The 13,263-nt window shown below is 47.6% G+C and overlaps 1 protein-coding gene across 7 annotated transcripts in view; it reads left to right on the top strand.

The window, feature by feature from the left end:
* The first annotated feature begins 219 nt into the window (after positions 1-219).
* OVCH1 (ovochymase 1) overlaps positions 220-13,263 on the top strand; it is a 93,483-nt gene continuing 80,439 nt past the window's right edge. For 3 of the 7 annotated variants that reach the window (XM_063929170.1, XM_063929169.1, XM_063929173.1), the window contains exons 1-5: positions 221-380; positions 601-666; positions 9,753-9,862; positions 11,223-11,320; positions 12,076-12,248. In XM_063929170.1, coding sequence (XP_063785240.1) covers positions 335-380; positions 601-666; positions 9,753-9,862; positions 11,223-11,320; positions 12,076-12,248 — 493 coding nt within the window. In that variant the 5' untranslated portion in view covers positions 221-334. The other 4 variants (XM_063929172.1, XM_063929171.1, XM_063929174.1 and 1 more) reach the window with 4 other exon arrangements.

Here is a 13,263-nt window from a genome sequence, read left to right as displayed (position 1 = left end):
CCTAGTAATTCGGATCTAGGCCTTGCACACCTGGTAATCCGGATCCAGGCCTTGCACACCTGGTAATCCGGATCCAGACCCTGCCCATCTGGTAATCCGAAACCAGCCCTTGCACACCTGGTAATCTGGGTCCAACCCTGCACACCTGGTAATCCAGGTCGAGATCTTGCACACCTGGTAATCTGGGACCAGCTCTTTCACACCTGGTAACACGGATCCAGGCCCTGCACACCTGGTAATCCGGATCACCTGGCTGCAGTCTCCAGTGCATTCAGCAGCTGAATGAAAGTGAAGTCTCTGTAGCATTGCAGGACGCCTCCTGGTGTCAGACAGAATGTTTCTATGTATTTTGGCATTTCCTACCCTGCTCCTGTCATGGGGTGAGATCATATTGCAGAGCTAAATGCGGTAACACTGGGTTCATGCTGTACACACGTATTACACTGAGTTATTACACCCTGTAGCGGTCACTAACATACATCACCTGGAAGACTGTGCCTGGCACCAGGACTGAGAAGCCTGTATGGGGGGAGATTGGGAGTGTGTATGTTATATCTCACAGTCTCCCTGCGTCCTGTATATAATATGCATCTCTCCCAGGTGTGACAGTGAGCACTGCACCCCGCCCACTCGCCAGGAAATGGACCGGGTCGTCCAATACCAGAGGTACGCTCACCCTGTTATCTCAATGGGAAAGTGCTGAGATTTTTTTTTATTCTTTAAGTTTTCTGAAATTAATATCTCTTGCTTTTTAGCAGGTCAGTACATCTTGCTCTGATTGGTTGTTGTGGTTCAGTGCACTATATATATATATATATATATATATATATATATATATATATATATATATATATATATATAAAACCATACTGTCCCTTTAAACCAGGATTGCACAGGTTCTGTGTCTGATAAAACCAGGTGAAATGTAGGCTTGAAGTCAGCCAGCCACAGAACCTGTATAATTCATTAGTGTGCCAGTTTAAAGGGATAATATGGTAAGATGTAATATATATTATAGAATCATAGACGTTCTCCACAAATGGCAACACCCATACAGAGGAAGGGATTTAACCAGGGCCGTCTTTTCGTATGGGCTCAATGGGCTCTTGCCCAAGGGCCCCAGGAGTTTAAGGGCCCTAGGCTGATAGCTGACGGTCCCCTCTTTCCAGGGGTACCAGATTTTTGAAAATCGGCCCTGGGGAACCGGAGATATCCGACTTGAAACTAGAGATGAGCGGGTTCGGTTTCTTTGAATCCGAACCCGCACGAACTTCACTTTTTTTTTCACGGGTCCGAGCGACTCGGATCTTCCCGCCTTGCTCGGTTAACCCGAGCGCGCCCGAACGTCATCATGACGCTGTCGGATTCTCGCGAGGCTCGGATTCTATCGCGAGACTCGGATTCTATATAAGGAGCCGCGCGTCGCCGCCATTTTCACACGTGCATTGAGATTGATAGGGAGAGGACGTGGCTGGCGTCCTCTCCATTTAGATTAGATTTAGAAGAGAGAGAGAGAGAGAGAGATTGCTGTGATACTGTAGATTAGAAGAGAGTGCAGAGTGCAGACAGAGTTTAGTGACTGACGACCACAGTGACCAGTGACCACCAGAGACAGTGCAGTTGTTTGTTTTATTTAATATATCCGTTCTCTGCCTGAAAAAAACGATACACAGTCACACAGTGACTCAGTCTGTGTGCACTGCTCAGCCCAGTGTGCTGCACATCAATGTATTGTATATAAAGCTTATAATTGTGGGGGAGACTGGGGAGCACTGCAGGTTGTTATAGCAGGAGCCAGGAGTACATGATAAATAATATTATATTAAAATTAAACAGTGCACACTTTTGCTGCAGGAGTGCCACTGCCAGTGTGACTAGTGGTGACCAGTGCCTGACCACCAGTATATTAGTAGTATTGTATACTATCTCTTTATCAACCAGTCTATATTAGCAGCAGACACAGTACAGTGCGGTAGTTCACGGCTGTGGCTACCTCTGTGTCGGCACTCAGCAGGCAGTCCGTCCATCCATAATTGTATTATAATATATACCACCTAACCGTGGTTTTTTTTTCGTTCTTTATACCGTCGTCATACTAGTTGTTACGAGTATACTACTATCTCTTTATCAACCAGTGTACAGTGCGGTAGTTCACGGCTGTGGCTACCTCTGTGTCGGCACTCGGCAGGCAGTCCGTCCAACCATAATTGTATTATATACCACCTAACCGTGGTTTTTTTTTCATTCTTTATACCGTCGTCATACTAGTTGTTACGAGTATACTACTATCTCTTTATCAACCAGTGTACAGTGCGGTAGTTCACGGCTGTGGCTACCTCTGTGTCGGCACTCGGCAGGCAGTCCGTCCAACCATAATTGTATTATATACCACCTAACCGTGGTTTTTTTTTCATTCTTTATACCGTCGTCATACTAGTTGTTACGAGTATACTACTATCTCTTTATCAACCAGTGTACAGTGCGGTAGTTCACGGCTGTGGCTACCTCTGTGTCGGCACTCGGCAGCCCGTCCATAATTGTATATACCAGTGACCTAACCGTGGTTTTTTTTTCTTTCTTTATACATACATACTAGTTACGAGTATACTATCTCTTTATCAACCAGTCTATATATTAGCAGCAGACACAGTACAGTGCGGTAGTTCACGGCTGTGGCTACCTCTGTGTCGGCACTCGGCAGCCCGTCCATAATTGTATATACCACCTAACCGTGGTTTTTTTTTCTTTCTTTATACATACATACTAGTTACGAGTATACTATCTCTTTATCAACCAGTCTATATATTAGCAGCAGACACAGTACAGTGCGGTAGTTCACGGCTGTGGCTACCTCTGTGTCGGCACTCGGCAGCCCGTCCATAATTGTATATACCAGTGACCTAACCGTGGTTTTTTTTTCTTTCTTTATACATACATACTAGTTACGAGTATACTATCTCTTTATCAACCAGTCTATATATTAGCAGCAGACACAGTACAGTGCGGTAGTTCACGGCTGTGGCTACCTCTGTGTCGGCACTCGGCAGCCCGTCCATAATTGTATACTAGTATCCAATCCATCCATCTGCATTGTTTACCTGAGGTGCCTTTTAGTTGTGCCTATTAAAATATGGAGAACAAAAATGTTGAGGTTCCAAAATTAGGGAAAGATCAAGATCCACTTCCACCTCGTGCTGAAGCTGCTGCCACTAGTCATGGCCGAGACGATGAAATGCCAGCAACGTCGTCTGCCAAGGCCGATGCCCAATGGCATAGTACAGAGCATGTCAAAACCAAAACACCAAATATCAGTAAAAAAAGGACTCCAAAACCTAAAATAAAATTGTCGGAGGAGAAGCGTAAACTTGCCAATATGCCATTTACCACACGGAGTGGCAAGGAACGGCTGAGGCCCTGGCCTATGTTCATGGCTAGTGGTTCAGCTTCACATGAGGATGGAAGCACTCAGCCTCTCGCTAGAAAACTGAAAAGACTCAAGCTGGCAAAAGCACCGCAAAGAACTGTGCGTTCTTTGAAATCCCAAATCCACAAGGAGAGTCCAATTGTGTCGGTTGCGATGCCTGACCTTCCCAACACTGGACGTGAAGAGCATGCGCCTTCCACCATTTGCACGCCCCCTGCAAGTGCTGGAAGGAGCACCCGCAGTCCAGTTCCTGATAGTCAGATTGAAGATGTCAGTGTTGAAGTACACCAGGATGAGGAGGATATGGGTGTTGCTGGCGCTGGGGAGGAAATTGACCAGGAGGATTCTGATGGTGAGGTGGTTTGTTTAAGTCAGGCACCCGGGGAGACACCTGTTGTCCGTGGGAGGAATATGGCCGTTGACATGCCAGGTGAAAATACCAAAAAAATCAGCTCTTCGTGTGGAGGTATTTCACCAGAAATGCGGACAACAGGTGTCAAGCCGTGTGTTCCCTTTGTCAAGCTGTAATAAGTAGGGGTAAGGACGTTAACCACCTCGGAACATCCTCCCTTATACGTCACCTGCAGCGCATTCATAATAAGACAGTGACAAGTTCAAAAACTTTGGGTGACAGCGGAAGCAGTCCACTGACCAGTAAATCCCTTCCTCTTGTAACCAAGCTCACGCAAACCACCCCACCAACTCCCTCAGTGTCAATTTCCTCCTTCCCCAGGAATGCCAATAGTCCTGCAGGCCATGTCACTGGCAAGTCTGACGAGTCCTCTCCTGCCTGGGATTCCTCCGATGCATCCTTGCGTGTAACGCCTACTGCTGCTGGCGCTGCTGTTGTTGCCGCTGGGAGTCGATGGTCATCCCAGAGGGGAAGTCGTAAGCCCACTTGTACTACTTCCAGTAAGCAATTGACTGTTCAACAGTCCTTTGCGAGGAAGATGAAATATCACAGCAGTCATCCTACTGCAAAGCGGATAACTGAGTCCTTGACAACTATGTTGGTGTTAGACGTGCGTCCGGTATCCGCCGTTAGTTCACAGGGAACTAGACAATTTATTGAGGCAGTGTGCCCCCGTTACCAAATACCATCTAGGTTCCACTTCTCTAGGCAGGCGATACCGAGAATGTACACGGACGTCAGAAAAAGACTCACCAGTCTCCTAAAAAATGCAGTTGTACCCAATGTCCACTTAACCACGGACATGTGGACAAGTGGAGCAGGGCAGGGTCAGGACTATATGACTGTGACAGCCCACTGGGTAGATGTATGGACTCCCGCCGCAAGAACAGCAGCGGCGGCACCAGTAGCAGCATCTCGCAAACGCCAACTCTTTCCTAGGCAGGCTACGCTTTGTATCACCGCTTTCCAGAATACGCACACAGCTGAAAACCTCTTACGGCAACTGAGGAAGATCATCGCGGAATGGCTTACCCCAATTGGACTCTCCTGTGGATTTGTGGCATCGGACAACGCCAGCAATATTGTGTGTGCATTAAATATGGGCAAATTCCAGCACGTCCCATGTTTTGCACATACCTTGAATTTGGTGGTGCAGAATTTTTTTAAAAACGACAGGGGCGTGCAAGAGATGCTGTCGGTGGCCAGAAAAATTGCGGGACACTTTCGGCGTACAGGCACCACGTACAGAAGACTGGAGCACCACCAAAAACTACTGAACCTGCCCTGCCATCATCTGAAGCAAGAAGTGGTAACGAGGTGGAATTCAACCCTCTATATGCTTCAGAGGTTGGAGGAGCAGCAAAAGGCCATTCAAGCCTATACAATTGAGCACGATATAGGAGATGGAATGCACCTGTCTCAAGTGCAGTGGAGAATGATTTCAACGTTGTGCAAGGTTCTGATGCCCTTTGAACTTGCCACACGTGAAGTCAGTTCAGACACTGCCAGCCTGAGTCAGGTCATTCCCCTCATCAGGCTTTTGCAGAAGAAGCTGGAGGCATTGAAGAAGGAGCTAAAAGGGAGCGATTCCGCTAGGCATGTGGGACTTGTGGATGCAGCCCTTAATTCGCTTAACAAGGATTCACGGGTGGTCAATCTGTTGAAATCAGAGCACTACATTTTGGCCACCGTGCTCGATCCTAGATTTAAAGCCTACCTTGGATCTCTCTTTCCGGCAGACACAGGTCTGCTGGGGTTGAAAGACCTGCTGGTGACAAAATTGTCAAGTCAAGCGGAATGCGACCTGTCAACATCTCCTCCTTCACATTCTCCCGCAACTGGGGGTGCGAGGAAAAGGCTCAGAATTCCGAGCCCACCCGCTGGCGGTGATGCAGGGCAGTCTGGAGCGACTGCTGATGCTGACATCTGGTCCGGACTGAAGGACCTGACAACGATTACGGACATGTCGTCTACTGTCACTGCATATGATTCTCTCAACATTGATAGAATGGTGGAGGATTATATGAGTGACCGCATCCAAGTAGGCACGTCACACAGTCCGTACTTATACTGGCAGGAAAAAGAGGCAATTTGGAGGCCCTTGCACAAACTGGCTTTATTCTACCTAAGTTGCCCTCCCACAAGTGTGTACTCCGAAAGAGTGTTTAGTGCCGCCGCTCACCTTGTCAGCAATCGGCGTACGAGGTTACATCCAGAAAATGTGGAGAAGATGATGTTTATTAAAATGAATTATAATCAATTCCTCCGCGGAGACATTGACCAGCAGCAATTGCCTCCACAAAGTACACAGGGAGCTGAGATGGTGGATTCCAGTGGGGACGAATTGATAATCTGTGAGGAGGGGGATGTACACGGTGATATATCGGAGGGTGAAGATGAGGTGGACATCTTGCCTCTGTAGAGCCAGTTTGTGCAAGGAGAGATTAATTGCTTCTTTTTTGGGGGGGGTCCAAACCAACCCGTCATATCAGTCACAGTCATGTGGCAGACCCTGTCACTGAAATGATGGGTTGGTTAAAGTGTGCATGTCCTGTTTTGTTTATACAACATAAGGGTGGGTGGGAGGGCCCAAGGATAATTCCATCTTGCACCTCTTTTTTCTTTTCTTTTTCTTTGCATCATGTGCTGATTGGGGAGGGTTTTTTGGAAGGGACATCCTGCGTGACACTGCAGTGCCACTCCTAAATGGGCCCGGTGTTTGTGTCGGCCACTAGGGTCGCTAATCTTACTCACACAGTCAGCTACCTCATTGCGCCTCTTTTTTTCTTTGCGTCATGTGCTGTTTGGGGAGGGTTTTTTGGAAGGGACATCCTGCGTGACACTGCAGTGCCACTCCTAGATGGGCCCGGTGTTTGTGTCGGCCACTAGGGTCGCTAATCTTACTCACACAGCTACCTCATTGCGCCTCTTTTTTTCTTTGCGTCATGTGCTGTTTGGGGAGGGTTTTTTGGAAGGGACATCCTGCGTGACACTGCAGTGCCACTCCTAGATGGGCCCGGTGTTTGTGTCGGCCACTAGGGTCGCTAATCTTACTCACACAGCTACCTCATTGCGCCTCTTTTTTTCTTTGCGTCATGTGCTGTTTGGGGAGGGTTTTTTGGAAGGGACATCCTGCGTGACACTGCAGTGCCACTCCTAGATGGGCCCGGTGTTTGTGTCGGCCACTAGGGTCGCTAATCTTACTCACACAGTCAGCTACCTCATTGCGCCTCTTTTTTTCTTTGCGTCATGTGCTGTTTGGGGAGGGTTTTTTGGAAGGGCCATCCTGCGTGACACTGCAGTGCCACTCCTAGATGGGCCCGGTGTTTGTGTCGGCCACTAGGGTCGCTAATCTTACTCACACAGCTACCTCATTGCGCCTCTTTTTTTCTTTGCGTCATGTGCTGTTTGGGGAGGGTTTTTTGGAAGGGACATCCTGCGTGACACTGCAGTGCCACTCCTAGATGGGCCCGGTGTTTGTGTCGGCCACTAGGGTCGCTTATCTTACTCACACAGCGACCTCGGTGCAAATTTTAGGACTAAAAATAATATTGTGAGGTGTGAGGTATTCAGAATAGACTGAAAATGAGTGTAAATTATGGTTTTTGAGGTTAATAATACTTTGGGATCAAAATGACCCCCAAATTCTATGATTTAAGCTGTTTTTTAGTGTTTTTGGAAAAAAACACCCGAATCCAAAACACACCCGAATCCGACAAAAATAATTCGGTGAGGTTTTGCCAAAACGCGTTCGAACCCAAAACACGGCCGCGGAACCGAACCCAAAACCAAAACACAAAACCCGAAAAATTTCAGGCGCTCATCTCTACTTGAAACCAGTGGTCCCCATCCAAGCCTGTTAATTGCTCTTCCCAGCCAGATATCTCAGGTTCTGTCTGAATTAGAGTTTTTCTGATGCTATAATCCAAATGCTGTGACTCTCCCCTTTCAGTGAACACTGGCAGCTTGTCTCTACTATGCCCAGAACCAAAGATATCAGCCTTCAAACAGCTGGTCCCTGCTCCAGCTCCACACGCCTGGTATGCAGTTTTAGATTTTCGTTGGTGAATTGCTCTGGCTCCTGAATTCTGAACCTCAAGTCCCCAGAACCTTCTGAAAGGTGGAACTCTCTAGTTTTTTATTCCATTTAAAGCTAAGAAATATATTTTCAGTAACTTGAGACATCTGCAGTCAAGCAAGCTGCCCTCCCACCAAAAAATAATAAATATTAAGCCCACTCCACTATCCACCCCTTCCCTACATATTAAACACCCCACAGCACCCTGAAAGTCATGTACCAGGGCCCCTTCGTTCAGCCCAATGCCCCCTTAAACAGTTTAGCCCAGTGGTTCCCAAACTTTTTTGGATCACGGCACACTAGAGCATCAGAATTTCTCTCACGGCACCCCTAGGCCAAAAGATTTAAAAATATGAAATTAAGTAAATTGTTTTTATATGTCATCCTTAGGTTCCATTGTGTGGTGAGAGACAGGATTTGCTTCTGTTTGTCTACATATTTTATGACTGGCAGCCACCAGCACTGGTTTTGCCTATTACATTGACCATAAATAATTTGAATTGGTCCCAGACCACCAACCCAGGGCACCCCTATAAGTGTTCCGAGGCACCCCAGGGTGCCACAGCACACAGTTTGGGAACCACTGGTTTAGCCCCATCTGTGCAGTAAAGGCGATATTAGCAGAAATTACTGCTCCAGGTCCTACATGCTGAGCAGAAGATAGAGCACCCCCTACCTCCCGCAGGACATCAAAGCTGACGCTGATAGCACCCCCCACCCCTACCTCTGAAGGATGGGTAGGGGGCCCAGCGCATTGCTGTGCCCAGGGGCCTGCACTACTGTTAAGACGGCCCTGGATTTAACACTACATTACATTGTGTATTATTGTGTAGTTATAAATGAGCAATGTTCAGTGATATTTTTCATCCCGCGTCACATCAGAGACTGAGACCCTCTCTTATACCCCTTTTCCTCTAGCTTAGAAAACACGGGTAAATGCATGGGGGCGCGCATTTACCCGTGTTTTTTGCTAGCGGAAAAGGGTCCCTCCGCAAAAACCCAGATCAAGTGAGCCGTGAATCCTACCTGGGTAGGACGCGGGAATGATCCGGGTAAGGTTGTAGTGTAAACGGAAGCCGTGTCGATGCGACACGGCTCCCGTTTACACTGTATGGAAGGGCGTCGCTGGGAGATCATGTGATCTCCCAGCGCCGCCCCTGCCGCGTCACTAGCAGCGTCACCAATCCGGCAATATGCCGGGATGGTGACTGCTGATGGGAAAGGGGCCATCGATGCGGGTCGCAGCCGGGCAGCACCCGTGTCAGGCTCCCGGCTGCGACCCGCATCGTAATGGAAAAGGGATAAGTCACACTGGGGCAGATATGTTAAGCCTGGAGAAGGCATAAGGAAGTGATAAACCAGTGATAAGTGCAAGATGATAAACGCACCAGCCAATCCGCTCCTAACTGTTAATTTACATATTGGAGCTGATTGTCTGGTGCGTTTATCACCTTGCACTTATCACTGGTTTATCACTTCCTTATGCCTTCTCCAGGTTAATACATCTGCCACATTAAACCATATCTGAGCAGACTGCTTGGAGTTCAATCACCGGACATGGCCCTTCTGTGTAGAGTTTGTATGTTCTACTTGTGATTGCCTGGGATTCCCCCAGGAGCTTCTGAATCCCATATAACTGTCATGACAGTTGGGAGCTGATTGGCTGGAGCACCATTTAGCATAAGCAATGAGTTTCATCATTCACAGCGCGTTGTATCACTCATTGATAAATGGGCCCCTAGTTTGTACATTCTCCTGGTGAGAGAAACATGCTAGATTACAGTCCTATTGATTTTAGCTTTCTACTTGAGCTTTGTAACTACCTGTCTCCTACTCAGGGGTAAAATGCGGCGTCCGCCACCTGAGGAAGGACACTACGAATTTATTGGAGATGAACTTGCGCATCGTTGGCGGAGTACAGGCTGCGGCGGGGGAACAGCCGTGGACAGTAAGTGTGAGGGCAGGATGGGACGCGTTCTTGTACATTCAGTTTTAAAAGAATTGGAAAAATCAGGTTTTCAGATTTGGGAGAGACGCGCCAGGGTGAGAAGCTCTGTCACCCCCATATTGCACGTCGGGAGGGGGTCATCCTTACAATAATAGGATTAAGGACGGTTCTACTGTAAATAAATTGGTTATTTTGTATAAAATAATTACATTTGCAAGGTGTTTTGCAGCGACGCGTACCTTATGCCGGTCGCCGTGGGCGGCCTTTGGAGTCTGGCTCTTGGGTGAAGAAGCTCTACCTAGTAATTTGCCGATAAACACGGGTCTTTTTTCTGTGTGAATGGGTCAACCAGGGTTGAAATTCCCGGGACTTCGACCCAGGAATTTACCAGGGTTGGAGACCCAGGAATTCGACAGACGGAATACACGTCCTCTATATTGTACGTACCAGGGTGGTCATTCCGAGTTGATCGCTCGCTAGCAGTTTTTAGCAGCAGTGCAAACGCTATGCCGCCTCCCACTGGGAGTGTATTTTAGCTTAGCAGAAGTGCAAACGAAAGGATCGCAGAGCGGCTACAAAATAATTTTGTGCAGTTTCAGAATAGCTCCAGACATACTCAGCGCTTGCGATGACTTCAGACTGTTCAGTTCCTGTTTTGACGTCACAAACACGCCCTGCATTCGCCCAGCCACGCCTGCTTTTTTCCTGGCACGCCTGCGTTTTTTCTAACACTCCCTGAAAACGGTCAGTTGACACCCAGAAACGCCCACTTCATGTCAATCACTCTGCGGCCACCAGTGCGACTGAAATGCTTCACTAGACCCGGTGCAAAACTACATTGTTCGTTGCAATAGTACACCGCGTGTGCGCATTGCGCCGCATACGCATGCGCAGAAGTGCCTTTTTTTGCCTCATCGCTGCACAGCGAACCAATGCAGCTAGCGATCAACTTGGAATGACCCCCATGACCAGTATAGTCCAACACTGTTTTTGGTGCTTTGGAAATGAAGATGCCCGAAAATCTCAAATTGGTTCAAAAATTCTGTAAAATTTTCATTTCTCCCCCCCCACCTTCCCCCCCCCCCTCTCACTCCTCATCTAACTGGTATAAGAATGGGAGAGCATCTGGTTCAGAAAAATAAATATTATTTTACGCAACTTTCTTATGGGGGTTTGCGGCGTTCTCAGATGAGCAAAATGTATTGGCTTGTACTACGTTTACATCTGCAAATTTGTGCTTCTTAAATATGTGACGTTATGTTTTTGTGGCGTAATGCTGTGATGTTCAGGTCGGTATTGGTTATTTCTGTTGCCCCGAGATACCACAGTGACCAAACTAATCTCCCAATTTTCTGCTCAGGTGTCCCTACAGCTGAACAAGAGACACATCTGTGGGGGGGCCATTGTGGAGAAAAAGATGGTGGTGACGGCTGCGCACTGTGTCTATCCGGTATCTGAGTAAGTCTGTCTCCTGCTCAGCGCACGTTGCATCTGCGTCATGGTTTAGCCAGGACGGTCCTATTTTAACAGTAAAAGGCCCAGATTTATCAAGCATTGGAGAGTGATAAATTGCACTGTGATAAAGTACCAACCAATCAACTCCTAACTGTCATGGCAGCTAGGAGCTGATTGACTGATACTCTATCACCTTGCAATTTATCACTCTCCAAAGCTTGATAAATCTGGGCCAAAATCTGCAAAATTATGGGTCACCCACACGTCAGCAACAGCCATCTTGTGGCAAATTCACTGTTTCCAAGGAGTCTATTTACTAAGCCTTGGATAGAGGTAGAGTGGAGAGAGAAACTACCAGCCAATCAGCTCCTGTCATTTTTCAAACACAACCTGTAACATGACAGTTAGGAGCTGATTGACTGGTACTTTATCTCTTTCCAATGCTTAGTAAATGGACCCCCAAGTCAGTGTCCATTCATTAGAGACTTGTGACCAAGATGCTTCAGTATTCATGAGGTACTGGTACATAGTAAACTCAGTCTCCATTCTGATGGATACTGGCACAGTGTAGAAAATGGCTGCCATGACTGTAGGTGACAGCATAAGAATGTGAATACATAACTTGTGTAGGAATACATCTTTGTATGGTATATAGATAAGTACTTAATGAAGTTTATGTCTCAGATACACAGGAGCCCAACCTGGGCCTCTCGTGCATCTGATGCCTCACTTTCGTCTCCATTTTGGATTGTTGCCAGAGAGAAGGTCAAGCACATGACTGTGGTCGCCGGAGAGTATGACCGAAATGTCATGGACCCACAGCAGCAAAATATCCCGGTCTCCTATGTGAAGGTGCACCCAAACTACCGGAGCAATGGGAGTATGAGCTACGACATCGCATTGGTTTATCTGTATAAGAAGATTGTTCTGGGTGAGCAGCAGAAAAGTCACTAAATGGAAATTGTACATTGGACACATCATCCCCATAACAGCTACTAGTACCTGACAGTCCCTCACCGATGTCTCTACTTCTTGTGAATAAATAATCTCGTTACCTTTGTTTTAGCCCACAAAATGGCTGAAAATTGATTTGCCTGACAAAATGGCTTCCTTCATTGTGAGTGTGTATGAGAGAGATAGCAGAGCTGGAGCACCCATCAGGCAACTAGGGCCTTGCCTAGGGCCAGTGTTCACTAGATTACTGTAACCCATTTCCATGCCTTTTAGTTCAAGGGGTGGGCAGTGTACAAAACCAGTATCTTGCCTCAAACCTCAGTGGATTTTTGGGCCTGATTCAGACCTGATCACTAAATCACACTGCGGCCAATTGTCGAATGACTGCGCATGTGTATGCAGCGCAATAAGCAGGCATGTCGCCAAGCAGCGACAGGATGGGTGAAAATTTCAATCGCAAGATGTTCGCAAGGTGATTGACAGGAAGTGGACGTCTGTGGGTGGTAACTGGGCGTTTTCTGGGAGTATCAGGAAAAATGCAGGCGTTCCCAAGCGTTTTCAGGGAGGGTGTGTGACGTCGGCTCCGGCCCCGATCAGCCTGTTCTCATCGCACTGTAGGAGTAACAGTCCTGGGCTGCGCACACACTGGGAAAATCATTTGATGGTGAGTGAGTTGCAAACGGATTTGCAGATGTCCGCTGACTGACAGAATTTTCGCACACTGTACTGTTCACATGCATTCGCACACTTGCACGGGCGGGTTTTCCCTCTCCCTGGGCGGCGGCTATCTGATCGCAGACTGCTGCAAAAATGGGCCCTTTGGGGGTCATTCCGAGTTGATCGCTAGCTGCCGTTGTTCGCAGCGCAGCAATCAGGCTAAAAATCACCATTACTGCGCATGCGTATGGGGCGAACTGCGCACGCGCGATGTACTTTCACAAAAGCCGATGCAGTTTCACACAAGGTCTAGCAACGCTTTTCAGTCGCACTGC

The sequence above is a fragment of the Pseudophryne corroboree genome, chromosome 6, assembly GCF_028390025.1.
Source record: "Pseudophryne corroboree isolate aPseCor3 chromosome 6, aPseCor3.hap2, whole genome shotgun sequence".
In the NCBI taxonomy this organism is placed as follows: domain Eukaryota; kingdom Metazoa; phylum Chordata; class Amphibia; order Anura; family Myobatrachidae; genus Pseudophryne; species Pseudophryne corroboree.
Note: the sequence above shows the minus strand (reverse complement) of the source record. Positions and strands in the feature narration are given on the sequence as shown.